Here is a 24,555-nt window from a genome sequence, read left to right on the forward strand (position 1 = left end):
AAAAGGTACCGTCAGGAAAGGCCTCTCCCAGGAGGGACATCTGAGATGACACTTGTATAATGTGAAGGCAGCAGGCCTGGGAAGATCTGGGGACAAGATGTTCAATGCAGGGGGATCAGCAAGTGCAAAGGCCCCGAGGTAGGACTGAGTTCTGAGTGTTCAAGGAGTGGAAAGGTCAGTATGGATGGGCCCTAATGAACAGTGGAAGAGTGAAGGCAATGCTTTGGAGAGGTAGGTAGCAGGAGCCAGTTCTCGTAGGACCTAAGGGTCACGGGAAGGAGCTAAAATATTATTCCAACTGTGGTAAGAAGCCAATGATAGATTCCAAGGAAACATAATCTTTAAAGGTTAACATAATCTGATTTATATCTTTAAAAAGTATTTTATCCACTGTGTATTATTTGAAAGCAACTTTATTTTTAGCTCTACTGAGATATAATTTTCACACAATAAAATTAATTCATTTAAAATTACAGTCTAATGGATCTTATTAATACATGGTGTTGGGCAGACTCTACCTCAATCAAGGTATAGAATAGCTCCATGATCCTAAAAGTTTCTTTGAGTTCCTTTGCAGTCAACCCCCTTCCCCAGTCCCAAGCCCCAGGCAGCCCCTTTTGTGACTGTATTTTGTCTTTTCTAGAATTTAATATAAACGGAATCATATGTCTTTTTTTAATACATTTATTTATTTATTTTATATATATTTTTTATTTTTGGCTGCGTTGGGTCTTCGTTGCCGCCTGTGGGCTTTCTCTGTTTCCGGCGAGTGGGGGCTATTCTTTGATGTGGTGCATGGGCTTCTCATTGCGGTGGCTTCTCCTGTTGTGGAGCACGGGCTCTAGGTGCGTGGGCTTCAGTAGTTGTGGCACGTGGGCTCAGTAGTTGTGGTGCACGGGCTTAGTTGCTCTGTGGCATGTGGGTTATTCCCGGACCAGGGCTTGAACCTGCATCCCCTGCATTGGCAGGCGGATTCTTAACTGCTGTGCCACCAGGGAAGTCCCATATGGTTTTTGTGTTTGACTTCTTTTACTCAGCATGCTGTTTTCGAAGTTCGTGTTGTTGTATGTATTAATGTTTTTTCCTTTTCATTGCTGAGTTGCTATACCATTGACCAGTTGCCAGTGGTATGTTATCATTGATCAGTTGTTGAATATGTGGGTTATTTCTAATTCAGGGCTATTATAACTAATAACACTATGAACATTTTCATATAAATCTTTGTGTGGGCATATGACTTTATTCTTTCTGGATAATAATCGTTGGAGCATATGATAAGTACATATTTAACTTTTTCAGGTACCGACATACTATTTCCCAAAAGGCCTGTACAATTTTGCATTCCCATCAGCAATCTATGGGAGTGCCAGTTCCTCTACATTCTTGTTAGCACTTGATACTGTCAGTCTTTTAACTTTAGCCATTCTAGTGGTTGTGTAGTGGTATCTCACTGTTGTTTTGAATGTCCCTGAATGACTAGCGATTTTGAGCATCTCTTCATGTGCTTACTGGCCTTTACCATTTGTATCTTTTTTTTGTGAAGTGTTTGTTCAAATACCTTGCCCACTTTCATTGGGTTGATTTTCTTGTCATTGAGTTGTAAGAATTCTTTGTATATTCTGGATACAAATTCTTTATCAGATACATGTTTTGCAAATAAATTTTCTCCCAGTGTGTACCTGGCCTTTCATTTTCTTAAATGTGTCTTTCAAAAAGCAAACTTTTTAGTTTTGATAAAGTCTGTTTAGGCATTATTTTTCTTTTATAGTTTGTGCTTTTTATGACACTAAACTTTATGTGGAAGTCTGGGTCATTTGTGGTATTTCCCAAGATCAAGGCCAAGAGAGTCAAAGTGACTTGGCTCAGACAACAGGAGCTTTTGGTGGAAGGCCTGGATATAATGCTGAAATCTTTAGTCTTGAAACTTATATGATTCTTAATATTCAGGGCCATCTTTCTGTTGTCCTACGTGGTGCTGGGCTGATTTTCTCCATTTTCCTCCCTTTTCCTTCCACCTCTCAGTCAAAAGATCAGCCTGATTATGGAATGTATTCCCGGATCTCCTCATCCCCTACCCACAGCCTCTATGTCTTTGTGAGAAACTTTGTGTGTAGAATTGGGGAAGACGCTGAGCTCTTCATGTCCCTCTATGACCCCAGCAAGCAAATGGTCATAAGGTAAGTGTTCAACATTGCCTGACTTCTCTGTATTCGGGAGGTTGGAGTTGGCAGGGCTCAGAGTGCCTTTTCCTTCCACCATCACTTGTGGAGAAATTCCCACCCAGTAGAGAAACAGTCTAGCTGAGAATGTGGAAATAACTTCTTCCTTTAGGGTGTGGGAGTCAGGTGGAAATGTTACGTACACCACTTTTTTTTTTCCCCAGAGTAGGGTTATGGTTACACCGTCGGGTTTTGTAAACAGTTTTTCGATTCCTGGAAGACAACCAGAAATAACAAGATTCAGACAGGTAGCACTGAATAGAATAAAAATACCTATTTTAAAAGGAGAGTTAAGAAATGAATGGTGAAAACGCCCTGTCCTCAATGGCAGTAGCAGGCTAAGAGTGTGGGCTCTGGAATCTGCGTGGGTTCACATCGTGACCCCACCATTTACTCTTTCTTAACCTTGGGCACGTTGTTAATCTTTCTTAAGCCTGAGCTTCCCATTTGCAAAATGTAAGTGTCAGCCTCACGGGGTCATTTCTTTTAGACTTTAATAAGAAAAAGCACAGGAAGCACAGGGCCTGGCACATGGTGCTCCAAGTGGCAGTGGTTATCATTGGTACTACCTTAATTAATTGTTCTTGGAAATGGAAAAAGTAAGGGAACTTCCAGGTACCTCAGCTCGAAGAAGGGAAAACAACGTTTGGGAATCTCCAGAGGAAAGACTTTGAGGTACTTCTGACCCCCACTGCCAGCCCTGGCGTCTGCTTGTGGCTCAGTCCATCCTTCCTCCCAGGTGACCTCTGCCTGTCCCCTCCAGTGGGGTTCTGAGCCAACACGTGGTCCTGTATTTGAGATCCCAGTTAACGCAGTACAGTGGGGCTGGGGCATGATCCTTCTGCTTCTGTGGAGAAAATGATATCTTCTTACCTTGGTTGTGTTGATGATTAAAGGAGATAACATACAGTTCCTACTGAATTATAAAATTCACTTTAGAAAATAATGGCTCTCTTGGAGACATTTATGAAACATAGAGGGGCTGTCCATCTAAGAAGACGGAACTGAGGTCTGTATATGATCTCACATAATCGTCATTACTCCATGTGATTTGGGTGAGAAAATGAGGCTCAGAGAGGTCAGGTGACTTGCTCAAAGGCACATATATTTATAAATGGCAGAGCTGAGCTGTCTACCCAAGTCCATCTGACTCCAAAAATAAGCTAGTTTCCAGTTTAGTCTGTCACCAAGGAAAGAGTTGTATCAAATATCCTCAGTGGTTCTCACCAGGGTCTTAGCACTGTTACGGTGGGAAGCTATTCTTTATAGCAAACTTAAATCCCTAATTTAAAGAATGAGCCCAGCTCATCTGGCTAGGCCTCAGCAGACACTGTGAACAAGTGTTCCTGCTCCCTTAGAACCCACTTTGAGATGGTCTGCGTGTCGTAGGCCCCTTGCTGTTCCTGGTCAGCTGCTCCCAAGGCACCTGTGACAAAGATCCCGAAAGCACTCCCTGCCTCTCAGAAAACACAAGGATTCCTCATGGCTGAATTGACAAGGGTGCCTGGCCTGCTGGCTCATCTAAGTGATGGATGGCCTGAACCAGCTCTGTGGAGGGAGGCAATGGGTCAGTGAGGTGGCAGCTCTGTTCCCCGATGTGCCACACCGAATGGTGCGCTCGATGGGGCATGCCTGCATGATGCCTCTGGAAGTGCCAGAGACACAGGGAAGCCCTCGGAGAGTGAGGGCTGAGGAGGAGGGGACAAAGGGGCAGAACCTCCCCTCCCCCGCCCAAAGAATAAAGAATAAAGAAAAAAAGAGTAGAAAACAAAGAAAGAAGAGAAGAGGCATGATACAGGAAAGGGGCAGGGGAACTTGGAAGCACTCCCCAAGTTGGTCTGACTCTGGGTAGCTGTTCTTTCCCTAAGAAACCAAATTTCTCCATTCCTGCCTTCCCTAGCCAGGGTGTGCATACAGTGAGCCACAGGCAAGTTAGGGCATCCTCAGTGTGGCCCAGATGTGAGCTGGGGAGAATTTGGCTGGGACCAACCTTTCAATATTGCAATGAACGATGGTCCGATTCCAATGGATGCCTGCAGAGATTTGGTTTGGGAAACTTAAGATAAATTTTGGTAGTACAAAAAAGCAGCAGTTCAGGCATCAGGCCAGTGGCAAGGCTAATTTCCAAAAGGAGCTCAAGAAAGAGTTGGAATGGTTCTCCCTCTTCCCCTGAGGAGGGTGTCATGTGGAAGAGGTCTTACCTGTCTTGGTGCCAGGTAGGCCTTCAGATTTACCACCCAGGTCTTCCTGGGCAAAGATGGATGGGGCCAGCTCAGCCCTCTAAAATGCCTTTCTGATTTCTGATTCTATTTCCCCTAGAAGAAAATTGCTGGTGCCTAGTGTTTAGACCTAGCAGGCTAGTTCTCTACTGGACATGCTACATGTGATTAAAGGTCCTGGGAGATACCCAGGTATTTCACTATGACAGTCCAGAAATAACCAATGGAAAATAATTTAAAAAAGTTTTGGGGCGGATGGAGCCTTGGAGGCTTCCTGGTTATTTTGCTGAAAATTCCACTAAAAATTTTAGATCTTACTAAAAAAAAAAAAAAAAAAAAGTACATTTAACTTGATTAAATTTTAACCATTGGTTAATCTGGGACTGTGTTCTTTTTGTTGTAAGTTCTATTTCCCCCTTGAACCTTGCTCAGACTGCTCTTAGTAGTCTTGTAGGGGTGAGTGGAGAGAAAAGAACAAGGCATCAGAGAGAACAAACCTCTAGAAAGAAGGCAATTCCCTTGAACTTTGCTGAATTCTCTTTATTATGCCTTTTTTGGGCTGACTTGGTTTTTGAGTTTTATTTTGTTTGCATCCTAATTCAAGGTAACGGGCATTTATTTAGAACCAACGATATGCTCCTGGATGGCATGGAAAACTGAATGAGTCAACTCAGTAAACTATACCGAGCTTCTCCTAAGTTAAAGAAGTGCTAGATTTCCTGATCTTGCCGATGCAGCTAGACTGACTAGTATGAACCACACAGGGCTGTGTGTATGATTGCTAGAAGATGTGTATTGATAAATGATCAGATGTCAGAACTGTGTGACTGCCCATCATAAAACCTGTCAGTGGGTTCTCATTACTATCAGGATCAAGTCAAAATCCCTGAATGGCCTATAAAGCCTACATGGGCTGGCCTATCTTTCTAATTTTTCTCTTACCACTTTCCCCTTGGATCTGTTTTTTAGGTGCATCAAGCTGCATCCTGTCTCAGGGCCTTTGCACGCATGTTTGCTTTGCCTGAAACATTTCCCTTTCCCACTCTCTTTTTCCTGACCAACTTTATTTACATGTCACATCCTCAGCAAAGACTTCCCTAACCACCCAGGCTAGGCATGGTTCTTCTGATATACATTCTCACAACACCCTGAACTTTTTCTTTGTAGCATGATTGCGTATAAATAGTTGCCACGACTGCATTTAAATCATTACTTAAGTGTATCTCAGATAATGGCTAAGGCCCTCTATGGTCCATCACAGTGTGACATTCCTTCAAGGAAACGGTCCGACATCTAACGGATAATTTAAAATAATTCAAATCTTTACTCAATCTTGAAAGGGGAACAGGGTGGGAAGGACAGATACATTCTTAATGCCCAGCAAAACATACAAAAATCCTTTCCCTCTCACTCCTGCCACTCTTTATCACCTCTACAGAGATTGCTGCTGCTCCTCAAAAATATTAGATAGCTGGGTTAGAATTTGCTTACTAGATGGGGGAGGGAAAGAGGTTGTGAATACCAAATGTTAGTAATTCCTTACCCCTGCTTGTCTAACGTCTGTCTCCCTGACGGGACTGTGATCTCCTGGAGGGAGGGACAGACGGGGAGAGCCTGTCTCAGACACTCCCATGTCCCCAGTTGCCAGCGTGGTGCTGGGCGCATAGCAGAGGCTCGGTGAGTATTTCTACCTTATGAATATTGAGACCCCTAGCAGTAATGGGTTGCCACCCCTCTTCCCACAGTGAGAACTACCTGGTGCGATGGGGCAGCAGGGGCTTCCCGAAGGAGATCGAGATGCTCAACAACCTGAAGGTGGTCTTCACGGTAGGTGTGCACTGTCCTCTTGTACCACATCCCATACTCACGGACATGATCTTGGAGAGGGGGCTGGTCAGGTGGTCAGGAGGGAGCGTGGCCTTGGTGCAGAGCTGTGTTCTGGGCTTTTTGTAAAAGAAAGCTATTGGGAAGATGGATCTCCTCCTTGCTGTCTCTTCCTCGCTCCCTATCTTTCTCATTCATGTGTACACGACGCAGAGCACTGTGTAAACAAGCACAAACCTCTTCCAGCAATAATGTCTAGGTGAACTAGGTACAGCAGCTACTCTGATTTTCTGGTTAATTCGTGGTTAACTTGAGTTCCTGACTTTGGTTCAGGCCGTCTAAAAACCTTTCCAAAATACGTCAGATTAAAAAAGGCCTTCCTAGAACATTGACTGCCTTGGTAAATTAGGCATTCTGAACATAATTAAGTCATAGATGACTAAAGATCTTACGATTCCCTGGGATCATCCTTCTAAATACCAATACTCACCAGGCAAGACGTAACACAGGAATGTTGAAATCAGTTGCTATTTGGATGATTTATTTCTGAGAGTGAACTGGCTTTTTAGTTCTAGAAAGGAGAAACAGTGGAAAGAAGGAGATAAGAGTTATCATTTCCAGCAGAAACCCCTCTCTTCTCCTGTTTTCACCGAGTTGTGTTCAGAGTATGATCTTAAGATATCTAAGGATATTGGTGTTTTCTGCAAGCGTCTCTGGGGAGAAGAGCATTTATGAGATTTTTCACTGTGTCACCTGTGTTAGCAAGGGAGATTACAGAGGAGGAGCGAGGGAGGGGTTTGGGCATTACAGAGTGACCGACATGCTGGATTAACCTACCTTGCTCCACAATAATTTTCCAGTTACAGGCCATTAAGTTCTATGTCTTATGTTACGTTACAATTAGATTGGAGCGCAGCTGATTTATTTTGTTTGTTATTTCCTGAAAAATGGGCTAGAGGCATGGAATAAGATCATAGCTCCTAATTGCTTCGACAAAGTTTTCTTGGCATATATAAATGTGCCTCAATGCCGTTTGTCTATTATTAGTTAGAAGGAGGAGCCTATTTATTTTCTTGATAAATAGGAGAGTCCCACGGGGCTTCCTGATTAAACCAAGAGACAGATGTTTCACAAGAGGGAGAGGGACAGGGAATCAATCAGTGGTTCCTTTTGCAGAGAACCAATTCATGATGTAGACGTGCAGGAAAGGTCATCAGTAAATTTGTGTCGCTCAATAATAATGAGAATGTGATCCTGCCTTTGTGGAATTCTGCCTGTGCCACCACCTCTTCTTCACACAGCAAACGAACTTGAGAGCCTTGGTTGACTGGCTTAATGGGTTGACACTTCCTTCTCTTGAAATGATGGGAATCTTCATTTCAGGACAAGGAACGTCATGGTGCTCTAGCTTCTTTTACTGATTCAAGAGCTACCCAGTGAGCACCTACTGTGTGTAAGCTCTGTGCTGTATCTGGGGATACAGCAGTGAGTAAGCTGATAGGCTCCTGCCCTCAGGGTGTGATGGGGGGAATTCAGAAAATAATTAAATGAATAAATAAACAAGAGAGATCTCAGAAGGCAATCCATGCAATGCAGATAGTTAAAACGGTGATGTGATGGCGTTTGACTGGGAATTACTTTCAACTGGGCATTGAGGTGATGTTTAAGTTAGATATGAGATACGACTTGGCAGGCACATGCCTTGCTGGCCGCATTTCTCTTGTCTCTGGATGTCAGCTCTTCCTAGTTTCCTCTTTGGAGACAGAGCCCGAGGAGCTGGCACGTGGGTTGGGCTGATGGTGGATTTCCCTTCTGTCTGCTTTATGAGCATTCACCCTCCATGGCCCTGTAAGAGGAAAGCGCATATACTGCGAGGTTTCCTAAGACTTTGCCCAGTTTGGGGGTTGCTGCTAACACATGGGGGACAAGACTGAACAGTAAAAGGAACACTAATGAATTACTAAATCAGGTAACACGTGTTTTAAGTTTCATTTAAGTTTCGTGTCTCAGCTTCCCCAAACGTCTGAGTTTTGTGAGGCCCAAGTGAGAACGATTGGGAGACACTGCAGACTGAAGCCTAGTTCTGAGATTGCCTGTTTATACACTCTCCAGAGAGTGACCTGTGTTTAAGCATTTTTACTTGCTCTCATAGCGATAAGCTTCTCTAGTACCAAGGGCCTCTGATGAGGAAGCTCTTAAAGATCTGGTGTCTTCTTTTGAGCAAGTGAAATTTTTTCAGAGAAGAGGAATGGAAAAAGGACTTACCTAGGAATCTTAAATGGTTATCTAGTGTATTAATTTGCTAGGGCTGTCATTACAAAGTACCATAGATGGGGTGGCTTAAACAGTAGAAATTTTTTTTCTCACAGTTCCGGTAGCTGGAAGTCCAAGATCAAGGTGTTGGCAGTTTTGGTTTCTTCTGAGGCCTCTCTCCTTGGCTTGCAGATGGCCACCTTCTCCTTGTGTGTTCATGTGACCCTCCTTCTGCATGTCTGTGTCCTAAACTCCTCTTATCAGGACACGAGTCATACTGGATTAGAGCTTACCCCTAATGACCTCATTTTAGCTTAATCACCTCTTTAAATGCCCTGTCTGCAAATACAGTCACATTCTGAGACATGAAGGGGTCAGCATATGAGTTTGGGGGAGACATAATTCACCCCATAACATTTAGGAAGGAACCTGTCAGGCGGCAGGGCTTCTGTGTCTCTGGAATGCCTCTGAAAGATACCAATATAGATATTTCAAAAATATAAAAAATCCTAATGGGAGGAGAGAAGTAATTAGGGATGGAGGTCATTGTGAGGGAAGCAGGACTTGAGCTATTAAAGATGGAAAGGATTTGGATATATAGAGGAATAAGGGGTAAACTTTAGAGGCAGAGGTACAGATGGGGGGCTTAGGAAGAAAGATCTAGAGTTGAAAGTGAACATTGTGTGTTTGTGGAACAATAAAGAAATCTTTGTGACAAAAATAGAGTACTTGCATGCGGAGAATAGTGGGGAATCAGTGGGATAGGACAGCTGGAAGTATGTTTTGTCTAGGACATTTCTCATTCAGCTGGGGAAAACTAGCACTAACAGGGTAGCAAATAGCGAGCTATTAACATTGTTGCGGGGAGAGAAGTGAAATGATGAATGTGGCTCGTAAAGATGAGTTTCAGGGGGATTTCAGGGTGGGTTGGAGGAAGGAGTCAGGCAGGCCAGAGAAGAGGCTGCCCCACCATCTGGATGTGAGATAACTGGAATCTCAAACTCAGTTGCCTACTGGGCAAGGCGGGAAATGCAAATGAGTGGAGGGGCTTCCTTGGTCAGAAAGCCGCCTCTCCCCTACCTTCCCTCTCTCCCTGCCCAGTGGGGAGACTTGGGAGAGTGGAGAAGCAGCTGGCCATTCCTCCAGCTTTGAAAGGACAGCCCTTGTATCAGTGAGGATTCTCCAGGGAAGTTGAACCAGGAAGATACGTAAATAGGTAGATTTCTTGTAAGGATTTGGCTCATGTGATTGTGGGGGCCGACAGGTTTGAAATCTGTAGGGCTGGACGGCAGGCTGGAAACTCAGGGAGGATTTCTATACTCTAGTCTTGAGGCAGAATTCCTTCTTCGCTGGGAAACCTCGCGTTCTGTTCTTAAGACCTTCAACTGATTGGATGAGGCCCACCTACATTATGGAAGGTGTGTCCTTTACTTAAAGTTAACTGATTGTAGATGCTAATCAGACCTACAAAATACCTCACAGCAACATCCAGACTAGTGTTTGATCAGGCAACTGGGCAGCATAGCCTGTCCTTGTTGACACAGAAACCCCCAAGCAGGAAGGTGTGGACCACTTTGAGGCCATGTCTTGTTCCCAGAGACTCTGTACACCCCTCCCTCTTCTTCCCACACCAGCCACAGTGAGAGGCTGGGGATGGCTGCTTTACCCAGGCCCTGGCTCTGATGTCAGCTGACAGGCTGCTCCCAGTACCTATGCCTGCGTGAGGATTAACTCAGAAGAGAAGCGACTATTCTCTAGTGAGGCCAGGCCCCGGGATCTCTGCTCTGATGCCAACAACATGCCTTGACATCCCTTCTGCAGCTGATCTCAGCTGGAAGGGGGTGCCAGGAACACTGAAGCTTTTAGATTTGAGCAGGGCACTTGAGTGCTGAGGTAGTCCAGGTGGTTTCCCCTCCTGTGTGCCTTTGGTGGTGAAGGAAATGTATTGTGGTGGTTAGGTTGATGGACTTTGGGGTCAGAGTGACCGGACAGTGTCTGCAAGGACTGAGGTCATGTCCTCGGGGAAGACCCTTATCTTCTTTGTGTCTCAGTTTCCCCATATGTCAAATGGGGCCTGCTGCAGTAATAGTATTAGTGATGGGACTTTGGAGTGTTGTGAGAGATCAAATAAGACGATGGCGTGTGCAATACTGAGCACAGGGCTTGAGACGTCAGCGTAGTTCACGGTTTCAGCGTTCCTCCTCCTGAGCCCACAGCTGAGTGTAATTCCCTGTCCCCCTTGCAGTTAGGTGTGGCCGCGGCCCTTGCTTTGGCCACTGAAATGGGAGCGGAAGTGATATGCCTCTCTTCCGGGTGGGAGCCTTAAGAGCCAGTGAGTGATTTGCCCCGTTACCTTCCCCTGCTCTGGGGACGGTGAATGCACCTACTGTGACAGGATAGATCCTCCATCAGCCAGGGGCCCAGAGTGAGTGAGTGGAGCCCCCGCCCATCTGCACTGGACCGGTAGCCTGAGCTGGAAATAAACCCTGTTGTGTTAGAAGCTCTCGGATATTGGGGTTGTTTGGTGTCACAACAACCCGACCCCGAGTGATATACATGCATTAGGTGCTCGGTAAACGGTGATTGTTAGGATTTTTCCTTCTTCCTTTTGCCTTCTCCCTCAGAGGTGCTGAGCAATGACGAGGTGGATGGAGTCATTTGCAGCAAATGCTATTTTTGGATACATCAGCTGGCATATAGGGACGGCTACCTATACAACTGATACTGTACCTCTATCCTTCTCTTCCCATCAGTTTGAGGTGGAAGAATCAGGATTGAACACCAGAGCCCTGTCACCCAGTTTCCTTTCCAAAACTCACCTTTCTTATGTGTGAAACGGGGGTGATAGTTTTGTTTCCCAGGACTAATTTTATGATTGGTCCATGTATGCTAAGTGCTAAGCACCAACCTCCCCCCACCCCCAGAATTTACTGTTACTGAGTTTGCTTTTCTACTTTTTGTTCATTAGACACATGATGTGTAACTATTCGTTTCCTGCCTTACAGGATCTTGGAAACAAAGACCTCAACAGGGATAAAATTTACTTGATTTGTCAAATAGTCCGAGTTGGGAAGATGGATCTTAAGGATACGAACACGAAGAAATGCACGCAGGGACTGAGGCGGCCTTTTGGGGTGGCAGGTAATGACACACCACACAGCACTGTTACTGGAGTGCACAGTTTATATGACTGAATTTTGAAGATTTTTTTTCTTTCGCTCTCCTCCTTGCCCTCTCCCCTCAAACACTTAGGCCAGACAACCCCAAATACCTACATTTCTTGTGACTAAATCAAAACAATTGGTAACTAAGTCTAGATTTATGATGAAGACGGTGAATAATGGAATCCCCGTGTCTGGAGCAGAGCGCTGGGACCACAGTGCAGTCTGAGCAGTCGGCGCCTTCCCTCCCCAGCACAGTGAAAAAGGAAGAACAATATAGGTGGGATCTAATTATGAGGAGCAAATCATTTTAAAAAAAATATCCAGGACAGGAAATGCAGTTACACAGAATGAGTCACCCACCACACATCTAAATTCCAGACGGCAGTGGACGTGTGGAGAGCTGGCATAACCCAGTGAGGCTGCTTCACCTCCACATTCCTTTCCAAGCCTTAGCTCTCTTGGGGGTTTCCAAGACTTCATCATTCTTGTCCCACTTTTACAGTTTTTGTTATATTTGACTATCACTTGCACTGTTATTTACCCAATATATTTTCTTTTAAGGAACCTTCTTTATTTAAACTGAGGTACGTTTTTTTTTTTTCTTAAAAGACAATTTAAATACCTGTGGAAATAGCAATTCGATATGCAAGTTTTACTTCTTTTTATTAAAGTGTAACATTTTAGTTGTGTACCATTTATAATCCTTGTGTGCCATATCTAAACCCAGTGTTTCAGGTTTCTCACTTCAGGACACCCTGATCTTCTGTTATCACAAACCAGCTGGCTGTCCAGTGAGTCCCCTGGCACTGCTTGCAAAGTGGTGAAGTGGAAGAAGTTAGCTTATACTGAGCCAGCTGGTGTTTCAACTTAACGTTATTGCTAGCTAGCTAGCTAGGCGATCTTGGACAAGCATATTCCCCAGGACCTTAGTTTCATTATCTGCAAAATGAGGGACTTGGACCTGGTTGATCCATGACTTGGTCTAAATTCTCTGATTCTATATGAGGGACACTTTTGGCATCACAATGTCCCTGTTAAGGCAGTGAGGGTCCTTCAGCCTTACTGCAAAGTGTGTCTTTGTCTCAAGTGTAGCTGGCTCTCTCTTTTGGTTTCAGGTGACAACAATCTGGTGTAACTGAAAGGTTTAGGAATAGATTGCTTCAGGTATAGCTGGATCCAGGAACTCAAATGAATTTACAATATGAAAAACTCTGGAGCCAGAGGGAGATGGTTCTACCCAAATCATTGTCACTGAGAATGGGCAAGGGGGGGTTCTGTTCATCGAGAGAATGGATGCTGGTCAGGTTCAGATAACAGTTTCCCCTCCTTCTCTCAGTTCCCTAACTCCTCTCTTGAGCTGGATGCAATCACTAGTTGATTATTACCCAAGCAGTTCTAATGGCTCCCTGACTGGGGCCTGGAGTGTTTGAGGAATTTCATGCTACTAGGGTTTTGGCTCTTTTTGGCTAGCATGTCTCAGTGCTCCTCCCCCTGCCCCCATTTCTATAATCCCTGCTCTGGTGCAGGAGTTCTTTACCTTGGTTTTTTATGGACCTTCAGTGGCTGATTTAAAGAGAAGTTTCAGAGGAGCTAGGATCCCTCTGGAAATGCAGGGTTCAAGGATCCACAGATAACGTGTCTGTGCATATGAGCACGTTTACGAAAAGAGGGTGAATAAGTCTTCAGGTCCCACAGGGAGTCACCGCGCTTGGGTTTTTGTCAGCACAGTAAACATCCAAGACAAATATGTCGGATGCAAACCTAATTGCTTAATTCCATAAGCACGGCTCTGACTCTTTCCTTTTGGCCTCTGCCAAGCCCTGGGTTCTTGGACGCTTCCCTGACTGTTGACCTCCCAGCCCGGTTTGCCCAGAGGCGTTTGCCAGTTGTTGCCTGTGATGAATCCTTGCTGTCTGTGTATTGTCTCATGCTGGCTTGCTTGCCTTTTTAGGCTTTCCTGTCCCAGCCTCCTGCCCTACAAGCTCATCCCATTGTCACCCTTTCCTGGGAGCAAGAGGGCTTAAACCATTAATTCATTTCTCTTTTCTTTCTAGTTATGGATATAACAGACATCATCAAGGGGAAAGCAGAGAGTGATGAAGAAAAGCAGCACTTCATCCCTTTTCACCCGTGAGAGATTTCCCATTTCTTTCCATTCTCTGAAACCACATCCTTTCTGATTGAGGGCCATACAAAAGCAGGGTGAACTGATTGCCCGAGTTGATGATAGCCCAGGTAGGACCTCCCAGGAGGAGGGCAGGTTGAGAATGATGGTCTCAGTGCTGAGGCATTCAAAACCAAGCAGCTTAGACAAAGAACTATTAAAAATCAACCATAAGAAAATAACCCAATTTAAAAGTGGGCCAAAGACCTTAACAGACACCTTACCAAAGTAGATATACAAATGGCAAATAAGCACATGAAAAGATGTTCCGCATCAAATGTCATCAGGGAAATGCAAATTAAAACAACAATGAGATAACTACTACATACCCATCAGAGTGGCCAAAATCCAGAACACTAACAACACCAAAATACTAGTGAGGACGTGGAGCACCAGATATTCTTATACATTGCTGGTGGGAGTGCAAAATGGTACAGCTACTTTGGAAGGCAGCTTGTCGGTTTCTCATAAAATTAAACATACTCTTACCATATGATCCAACAATCATGCTTCTTGGTATTTACTCAAAGAAGTTGAAAATATGTCCACACAAAAACCTGCACACAAATGTTTATAGCAGCTTTATTCATAATTGCCCAAACTTGGAAGCAACCAAGATGTCCTTCAGTAGGTGAATGGCTAAATAAACTGTGGTACATTCAAGACAATGGAATACCATTCAGAACTAAGAAGAAATGAGCTATTAAGCCATGAAAAGACATGGAGGAACCTTAAATGTATATTACAAGTGAAAGAAGCCAATCTGAGAAGGCTACATACTGTATGATTTCAACTATATAACATTCTGGAAAAGGCAAAACTATGGAGACAACAAAGAGATGAGTAGTTATCAGGAGTGTGGGAGGGATGGATATATGTTATTATATAATTTGTCCCAATCTATTGAATGTACACCACCAAGATTGAACCCTTAGATAAACTGTGAATTTTGGGTGAAACAAAAAAAACCAACCAGCTTCTCACCTATTCGTTCATCAGATGTTATCTATTCAACGGACTTCGACTGAAGGCTGGCAGAGGGCCGGGCGTTGTGCCAGGCATGGGGGGATGAGGTGGGGAACAAGGTCGACGTGGCCCTGTCTTCCTGAAGCTTATATTTAGATGCAGAATTAAATGAACAAAAGATTAAGTATGACAGGGACCATGAAGCTGTGAGGCAGCAGCGTATCAGGAGTGCATATAACAGGAAATCAGAACCTAATTCTTGCGGGTAGAAATATCCATGACTTTAGAGGAGGGTAGTGAGGAGGGTGAATATCCTTTCCTTGATCTAAAACAAGTTTGAGAAAGCAGGACCCCCAGTTTGAGAACTTTGTCCTCGTTTGTCTAAGGAGGATGGTGTTTTGTTACAGATAATGAGGTCAGTGACACTAAGTCATGTGATTAGGACTTAGCATGAGCAGCTGAAGCCTTTTCCACCTTGCTGAGCAGATACTCATTTTGAGGTCTTGGGAATCCTTCCTTTTTAAGAGTCTTCCTAGGAATAAAAATGGCCTCTACTTGTAGCATTGGTATTCCCCAAATTTCAGAGCCATGTTGCTTTGTGAAAAAGAGAGATGTGCTTCTTGATGGCAGGTACACTCTCTGAGCTGACATGGGCGGGCTCACTTTTCACCTAAGGTGTACGGAGGGGTTAGGCAGCTTTCTGGAGCTCCTGGAACCACAAGGTAGGGACCCCATGAGGGTACCATGCAAGTATTTTGTGCTCTCTTTTCCTTTCTAGGGGGACAGCTGAGAATGACTTCCTGCACAGCCTGCTGGGCAAAGTCACAGCCTCCAAGGGAGACAGCGGAGGGCAAGGTAGAGTGCCAACAGGCCAAGTGGGCTGGGTCTGACTTCAACTTGAGATCCCTTGATTCCGTGGCAAACAGATCAAACTCCTAAACCCTGGGAAACATAGCCTTCCTTCCAGACAGACCATTGTGAAGAATGGGGGAGTGTGATCTACAGAGCTGGAAATCTCTAAATGGGAAGCAGAAGGAGGCATGTCCTAGTGCCTGAAGGAAGAAAGGAGTTGGTATAGCCTATCTCCTATGTGTCAGGCACTGTAAAATGTTTCCTTGTTCAATTTCATCCTTCCCACGGTCCTGTGAGATAGATGGTATCAAACCCACTTTACAAAGTCTTGAGTTTAGAGGGGTGCAGTGATTTGACGGAAGCTGACCCCTGCTAGAAGTAACCTGTGGGATTTCAGTTGGAGGTGTCTTGCTCCAGAGCCCCTCTGCATCCTGCCTTGCATCCTCCCCCGGGGCTGGGTCACTGCATCTGTGGCCGCTTGTCTCTGCTTCCATGGTCTCCTCCAGAGAGAGACCAAGGGGAGAGATGATGGGAGGGTGAGGCTGAGGGAACACCTTGAAGTTGACTCTTCACCATGAGTGTTCCCTTCCAGGCCTCTGGGTGACCATGAAGATGCTTGTGGGTGACATCATTCAGATCCGCAAGGACTACCCACACCTGGTGGACAGGACCACCGTGGTGGCCAGGAAGCTGGGCTTCCCGGAGATCATCATGCCAGGTTCTCCTTCCCCCTGGGTGGGGCTGGGGGTGGTCTAGCTAGTGTGATCCATTTTCTTTTTAAAGAGTCAACTACTTCTTTTCTACTGCTTTTCTCTATTTCTGTCTCTGAAGGTAACCACTGAAAACAATTGTTGTATATCCAAAAATCTTATATGCATTCACATAATAAACACAAACACATAAATATACACACATGCACCCACCCCCCCCACAAATGGGAATCACACTTCATATACTTTATATACCATTACTTATTATACTTTACATAGCGTTCTGCAGCTCACTTCTCACTTAATAACTTATCATGGGCATCCTTTCCACTTTACTACACGTGGAATAATTTCACTCCTTCTGGGGTGAATGTTGACATTCTCTTAAGTTGCTAAGCTATTTTTTTATTTATTACCAAAAGAGTCCACGCTCATTGTAAAATGTCCAAATGGCATGAAAAGGTTTAAAGTGAAACCTTAAAAGCTCTCTCAAATCTTTGTCTCCAGAAGTAACCACGATACGTATTTTCCAAATGTGTATGTAATAAAAGAAAGTAAATGGGACTGCATGATAACACTCTTTTGAAACTTCCCTCTTTGTCTTATTAAACTTGAGTCTAGGACTTGTGTCCATAACCACTCTCGCTGACTTACCCCTTCTTTCCACAGTTGCATGGTGGTCCACTGGTGTTGTAATTTATCTATGCCTGCTTTACTGAGACATCAACCCCTTGTGCATTCCCCTGTAGGGTTTTCAGCTATCACCCCCCCCCCCCCATTCCTGAAGACCCTCCACACCTCGTCCCTCACCCCATCCGTGTTCCTCGGACACAGATAGAAAGTCATTCTGTCTGCTTCTGCACAGTAAGAGATCTGTGGAGAGAACCGTCTGTGCTTGTGATTCATGCACCAAGATCAATCCAATTGGAGTTTGCCTTTGCCTTCCCAGAAGGTGTCACTAGAGGATGAAAATTAAATGATTTTTAATGGAGAAAAAAATACGGCCAGTCATGACCATCCTACCTCCCTCTCTGCAACTAATTTCCTACTGTTCCTCCATCCTCTTGTTACCTACTGCTCCAGCCTCCCTGATGAAGTAAAAATGCTTTTCCAAATCGTTCTGATTTTAACTTCATTACTGGAAGTTAATGAAGTGTGGCACTTCCACCAGCTCCCCAACTCCCCGCGCCCTCTAGTCAGTGCCTCTCCTGCTACACAGACTCCAACTGTTGTCTCTCTCCCTGTGCCACAGGGGACGTCAGGAACGACATCTACATCACTCTCTTACAAGGTGACTTTGACAAGTACAACAAGACCACTCAGAGGAATGTGGAAGTGATCATGTGTGTGTGCGCGGAGGATGGCAAAACGCTTCCTGTAAGGGACCCTGCTGTTGCTCTGGGTGACAGGGCTCCCCTAGGGTGCCTCTGTTCATAAAGATTTTCTTTTTCCGTTCAGCTCCTGCTCTCTAAATGCCAGGTGCCTGCAGGGTGGTGTTGAGTAAGGTGATCTACGCCTTTAGAGCTTGACTGGCACAGTAGCCCGTAATAAGACCTGGTGGTGTTCTTTCTTTACACCAAAGCAGTTGGCTTTTCAGTGTCTGTCCCTTTCCTTTCATGACCTCTTCTTCTTCTTTTTTTTGCTTGGCACCTCAGTTTGTAGGTTAGCTTTTCACAGTTAAAATGTTGTTCTCATCGAAACCTGAGCTGGTTTATTCAGGCAAAATTCCATGGCAAGGAAAAGGATCAATACGGAGCCTTGGGCTGGTGAGAAGACTCAGGATGTCCTCAAAACAGACATTCCCAACACTTAATCTAACTCCCTAGCACTCAGCCAGACATTCTGGTGGAAAGCCTTATCAGTAAATTGGTCTCCAGAGGGCCAGCAGAGTGAATTCAAGAATGCAAAGCATATTGCTATATTTATACAGCATATGTCCTGTATAATATTTGTCATGTGTGTTTACATTTATTTAGTTATATTTCCTTTAAGGTTGTCAGCAGTTGTGTCCAGTGTGTGGGAGGGTTTTGCTTCTCAATTTCTCCTTTCGGAGTACTTAGCTGAAAATAAAATCAGCTCTCAGCAGAAGTTTCAGCGTGGGCAGATATTCCTCTTAGGCCGCAGCAGGTGATCAGATAGCACAGGAGGGTAGGGGTGTGAATACTGATAGATCTTCTGCTTTAGCCCGGGGGCCTGGAGCCCAGGCAGATTTTGCTACCCTTACCTACGGATAACTAGCATTCACAGAGGCATTGCTACATGCCAGGCACTGTGATAAGTATGATGCATTACTGTTATTTTCCCCATTTTTACAGAGGGGGAAACTAAACCTTTGTCAAGTGAAACAGCTTTCCCAGGGTCATAAAGTTAGTAGTATACGGCAGAGATGGGGTTTGGTTTCAGGTCCCTCTTATTAATAAACACTTCACTCTAATGCCTGTACGTTAAAAAAAATCCTCCAATTTATTTCTCATTTTAAAAATGAGGCTAATAACCACTCCCATCAAATTCTGGGAAGATTCATAATTATTTTTTAAATTTAAAGAAATCATCGCAATTACCTTTTTGTTCGAAAAGACTGGTCCCATTAATTAATATCTAGTTGAGCAAAATCCAAGGATTTAACTTAATCCTCTTTTTGTTGGATTTTGAAACTTTTCTGAAAAATAAAATAAGTAAGAAACGCTTTGCTCAAAGAAACACAAAGGAAGAGCAGAGGGTTTTTATCTGAAAGGGAAATTGGGTTTCACAAATGTATAGACCATGCTTTGAAGTCATTTTTGTCCAACTACCTGTTGGAGAACTTTTTAACCTCAGCCTCATTTTTTAAAACACTGATGTGGTTGCCTTCGATGTTGCCGAAGGACAAATTAGAAGGAACAGATAATGGGAAAGCAGACCTCTTATCTCGTTTCTGAACCATTTGTACTTCCGACTCTGCCATCCTTTCGTGTCACACCCAGCCAGGCTGAACGGACGCACTTATCAAAGATGAATATATAGGCAGGAATTTGGGGGCAGAAATGGAGAGGTAACTGTGGGGCACAGTGATAATTTGCAGTTTCATCTATGAGGGAAGTTAGGGGGAGTTCAACTGACTGACTACTGAAAATTGCTAAGGAAGCCTGTGGGAGGCTTTTCTTTCTCTACTTGCAGAAATAAATATTACTGCCTAATTAAGTGTCAGGCAGCACACTCAAATGTTCCTGTTTGATGTTGGTGGGAACAGTCCCCTTTAGGGGTATCGATTTCTCCTCCTGCTCCTAGGAAGAGCAGGGTCAGAGGATAGAGTAGGTTAGACTTGTCCTTGGCTCACTTTGGGGTCTCAACGACCTTGCTCAGGAGGACCCATAGCAGAGAAGCTAATAGGCTGGGCTCTGAGATCAAACTGACAGCGTTCAAATCCCACCCTCCCCTCCTATTAGCTGTGTGATCTTGGGCAAGTTTACATGTCTGTACAAGAGGAATAATAATCTCTTCCTTGTGGGATTGCTGTTTATACAGAATGGTAGGTGTAAGGCACCTGGTACGTAGTAAATACTCAGCAAGAGGAAGGAGGTAACATTTAGAAAAAAGCAGACCAACTGCAGGTTGAAGCCCTGGAAAGGATCTGAGGGGGTCAAACAGACAATCCAGCGTGGATTCCTAAAGCAAGTTCAAGAAGTAAAAATGCTCAGATGCCGGGCTGAGAAACCTCTGCTCTTCTGAGACCAGCCAGTTTACAGGGCTGGAGGTAGGGCATGGGGAGCAGTGCTGTGTAGTGGTTAAGACATGACCTCTGGGGCCAGGCATCCAGGCCGAAAGCCCAGCTCAGCCCGGATTAGCAGGATGACCTGGAGCAAATTACATAATCTCTCTACACCTAGGAGACTCTGTCTGAAAATGAGACCAGCGGTGGCACTTTACTCTTGTGAATACCAGCTGAGATAATTGACGTAACAGGTGTTCATTGAAGTTCTCTATTACCAGAAAGGTAGAGCCGTTGCAGGCTTGGTGACTGCCTCGCGGACGCTAACTGGCATCTTCCCGTGGTAAGACCGACCTTGTCAGCCTAGAGCACTTTCTGGCGCTCGAAATGCGTTCACACCGCCGGTGTCATTTATTCCTCAGGTGATTCCTACGAGGTAAACAAGACCTGTGTTTGGAGCCTGATTTTTCCTCCTGCTGCAGTGTGTCCACCAAGGCCAAGTCGGCATTAAAGTTTCCAGGCTTCCTTCTACTGACCTGAAGCCAATTAGGGGCTCTCGTTGTTAACGGGGAGCCATGGGGGTGGGCAATGGGGAAGATTATTGAATAGGTTCAATGGAGACATGCACAAATCTATATTTTCATGAAAACCGGCCCTGTCCCTGGTCACAATGCTCTTTCTACACACCCAGCGACATTCGGTTTTATCACTGAAGTGTTGAGAGGGAGGGAGCTGTCTTAGATCTTTCTCAGAATAATACTGAGACTGTTTTCTCCAGCTTTAGGCAATCAGATTTTCATCATCAAGATAGTTTTGTGGGATTCAGCTGCGTGCTGTACAGAAGCTTTACTTTCACCAGAGATACATGTGTATTTTCAGTTTTTATAAGCTATGTGGGATTCAGCTGAGCTACAGAAATGCTAAGCCCATAATTGTCACTAGATATAAATCTTAGGAGGCTGGAAGGCATCTAGGTTGTTACAGAGGGAACACTGGGCAAAGAGAGGGTCTGAGATGTAGTCCTGGTGTTGGTACCTTTTGGGGCAAGTGACGTAACCTCTCAGGGTCTCAGTTTACTCAGTTTTGAAATGGGGTTGATGACGGTAATCATCAGAGGTGGTTGTGAGGATTGAATTAAGTGAGGCAGTTCGTGTAAAGGGCTTAGCATAATGCTGGACACAAAGCACTCTCTACATGGTTAGGACAACTTTGGAAGCATGTTTTTAGTTTAGCACCCCAAGAAGTTCTGAAAGGCTCCATACCATTGAAAATTAAGAGAGTTGTATGTCTTGCCTCATTTGCAGTTCCCTGGTTGTCCTTGTTTTTTCAGAGATAAGTTTTGAAAGGATGCTGTAGCCTTATTTTCAAATGGGTTTGATCTGGCCACATGTAGCATCAGTCAGTATTGAAACTGAACTCATTCTTTCCCTATAGCTCGGAAGTACAGAGGGACAGAATTATCCTTCCCACAGCTTAGCTTGCTTTCCCAGGGGCCCAGAGTGGCCAGCTTTGGTCCTTCAGCCTGGTGGGGAATCCACTGGAGAATCTGATGGAATCTAGTGAGAGTCGTGGATTCTCTCACCATAAAAGTGCCCAGAGGCACACAGTTTTGTAGTTTGGGGGCTTGGGGCTGCAAAACCAATCCTCATGTCCCTAGATCTCTGAAGACTTGAGGTTGAAATCTCTCGTTCTGGTATAAAAACCGAACTCAGGCCCCTTCTGAGTGACCCTACCTTAGATCTTGTTTTGGGGCCAAACAACAGGAATGAACACAGAGACAGAATTAGGGGTTGGCATACTCTATTGCAAGGTAATTCCTTGTTACTCTGAGGGTGACTTTTTAAGAATAAATATCCTACGTAGGTATGCCTGCTCTGTGCTCACTCTCTCTCAGAACGTCCGTCCTGTGTTTCTGCTCAAAGCCAACTTGGAACCTTTCTTCAAGATCTTCAACTGTCATCACCTCCAGGAAATATTCCCTGAGTCTTCAGGGGACACTGAAGGGTCCTTTCTCTGTGCTCCATAGTATTATACAGTCAGCCCTCTGTACCTGCAGGTTCTGCATCTGCAGATGCAGAAGTTCGACTCTACTACACTGTTTCATATAAGGGACGTGAGCATCTGTGGATTTTTTTTTTTTTTAAATCGGTGTGGAAGGGAGGGCCCTGGAACCAAGCCCCTGTGGATACCAATACATCTGTCATCACTTCACATTGCCTAGTGATTTGTCTGCTCATATGATGATTCCTACACCACACTGTGAGCCCTCATGTCAGGTTTACTCTCTGTCTCGTGCCCGTATCCCAGTGCTTAGCATGGGCCTGGTACCTGGAAGATGCTCCCCGACTGTGGGCTCCTTTAGCCACCTCTGCCCATGTGTCTGTCTGAAACCCAAGCTCCCTCCCCTTGCCCAGCTCCCGCCGGCACCTGGGTGTGTTAGCATCAGAAATCCATCAGAACGAGCTGCTGCTTGGCTGATCTGAGCCTGTTTGGTAACTTTGTGCAATTCAGATGTAGGAAACAAATAGAATTAATAAGACTGGCAGCACGCAGCAACTCCAAGGCTGGTTACCATTGACAATAGGGCAGCCACGTCAGCTGCTACTGCGCTCCAGTGGTTTCCAGAATGCAAGTAGTAGAATTTCTATAGTAAAGCAGCTGTCACTCCCAGGGCCGGGCACATTCATGTATAAATCCGTAATGTAGAAGGGTACTTGGCAGAAGGCTTAAAGAAGGCAGGGTTACCCCAGGCCCTGTGGCCAGCCTTGGCCTCGGGACCGAAATGTGCCCAAGCATAGAAAATGGCAGCTCTATAGTGTCTTCTCTCTTTTCATTTTTCTTGGGTCAGAATGCAATTTGCGTGGGAGCTGGGGACAAACCTATGAATGAATATCGGTCCGTCGTGTACTATCAAGTCAAACAGCCGCGGTGGATGGAAACAGTCAAGGTAATAATAATAATAATGATGATGATAATAGTTGGGGGACTCTTAAGACTCCCTAAGATCTGAAACAATAGCCTAGCCTGTCTCTGGTGGTGTGTCAGGCAGTGGAAATAGTGGCCCAGTGGGCGAACGCCCGGTTCTCTTGATCACCCTTCACCGGCCCAGCAGCAAGCCACCATGGCATTGTCAGATGATCTTGTGGACTGTGCCCAAGCCATCAAGTTGTGTCGTTCGACTCAGCAGTGAGGAGTGACAGAGCTTGGGAGCAAATGTGAGGCTATAAAAAGCTATTTAATGCCTGGTAGATACCCTGTTGGGAGGGTACCTCAGATGGTAGTGGCATTAACCACAAATATTTGCATTACCAGATTGTCACACTAAAGCAGAAGGGAATATCATGCATTGGAAGTGGAGTTTGGAATTAATATAGTGGCCAGTGAAGCTTGATCACAGCTTCAAATGTCTCTGCCTTGTAGTCAATAGCAGTCTTTTTTTTTTTTTTAATTTTTTTTTTTTATTTTTGGCTGTGTTGGGTCTTCGATTCTGTGCGAGGGCTTCCTCTAGTTGCGGCGAGTGGGGGCCACTCTTCATCGCAGTGCGCGGGCCCCTTCACTATCGCGGCCTCTCTTGTTGCGGAGCACAGGCTCCAGACGCGCAGGCTCAGTAGTTGTGGCACACGGGCCCAGTTGCTCCGCGGCATGTGGGATCTTCCCAGACCAGGGCTCGAACCCGTGTCCCCTGCATTGGCAGGCAGATTCTCAACCACTGCGCCACCAGGGAAGCCCTTAATAGCAGTCTTTACTCACTCTGTGCTCTGAACCCAAACTGAAGATATTCATAAGACTTCCCTTTCAGAGGTAGCTATTCAAACCTCAGTGGTTCTTGCCTTGTCACCTATAGTCCTGTTTTCCTCAGTGGGTCTCCCTGTACTCACTCTCTTAAAAGTGATGACCTGCCCAACTTTGGGGTCAGAGAGCTGTTGGACCAGGTTGTTTTCTCTTCTTTGTGCTCTCTTGTACCCCAGTTATATCTCTTTGCTAGCCCTCATCACATGGTGATAATTATGTGTTGCCCTGTGTGGGCCACGAGCTCTTTGAGTGGGACTCTGCCTTACGTCAGCATGGTCAGTGCTTCACATGATTGTAGCTTATAGTATTGATTCGATATGCAGTGAAAGAATGAATTGGACAACAGCTGCCCATGTGACTCTCAGTTCTTGTGCTCTGAGACACACAAACAAGTGATGGACCTCTTTGGGCTCAAATTTCATTTTCTGGAGCAGAAAGTATCCACAGAAAATTTGAGTGGTTTTCTCACAGGTAGCTAAGCTTCTCTGTCTGGGCCTGAATTGTATAATACAGGGATTGCTGTGGGGCTTTGGGAGGTGGGATAGTCCAGAGACAGGCGAAAAGCACCTCAGTCAAGGGTACAGCAGACCACTCACTGGACAGTGAAACTGGGTGACCAAGGGGTGATTGTCTTGGCCCAGTGTCCTTGGAGGAAAAAGCATCTGGACATGTGTCCAACCAAAGATGGGAATGAGGCCTAGGAT

General features: G+C 45.0%; 1 protein-coding gene across 1 annotated transcript in view; it reads left to right on the forward strand.

The window, feature by feature from the left end:
- DOCK2 (dedicator of cytokinesis 2) overlaps positions 1 to 24,555 on the forward strand; it is a 417,766-nt gene that overhangs the window by 40,852 nt on the left and 352,359 nt on the right. The window contains exons 8-15 of the mRNA XM_068534609.1: positions 2,023 to 2,177; positions 6,184 to 6,265; positions 11,521 to 11,656; positions 13,734 to 13,809; positions 15,588 to 15,664; positions 16,254 to 16,379; positions 17,624 to 17,748; positions 22,908 to 23,006. Coding sequence (XP_068390710.1) covers positions 2,023 to 2,177; positions 6,184 to 6,265; positions 11,521 to 11,656; positions 13,734 to 13,809; positions 15,588 to 15,664; positions 16,254 to 16,379; positions 17,624 to 17,748; positions 22,908 to 23,006 — 876 coding nt within the window. The remainder of the gene's footprint in view (positions 1 to 2,022; positions 2,178 to 6,183; positions 6,266 to 11,520; positions 11,657 to 13,733; positions 13,810 to 15,587; positions 15,665 to 16,253; positions 16,380 to 17,623; positions 17,749 to 22,907; positions 23,007 to 24,555) is intronic.

This window comes from Eschrichtius robustus, chromosome 2, assembly GCF_028021215.1.
Source record: "Eschrichtius robustus isolate mEscRob2 chromosome 2, mEscRob2.pri, whole genome shotgun sequence".
NCBI lineage: Eukaryota > Metazoa > Chordata > Mammalia > Artiodactyla > Eschrichtiidae > Eschrichtius > Eschrichtius robustus.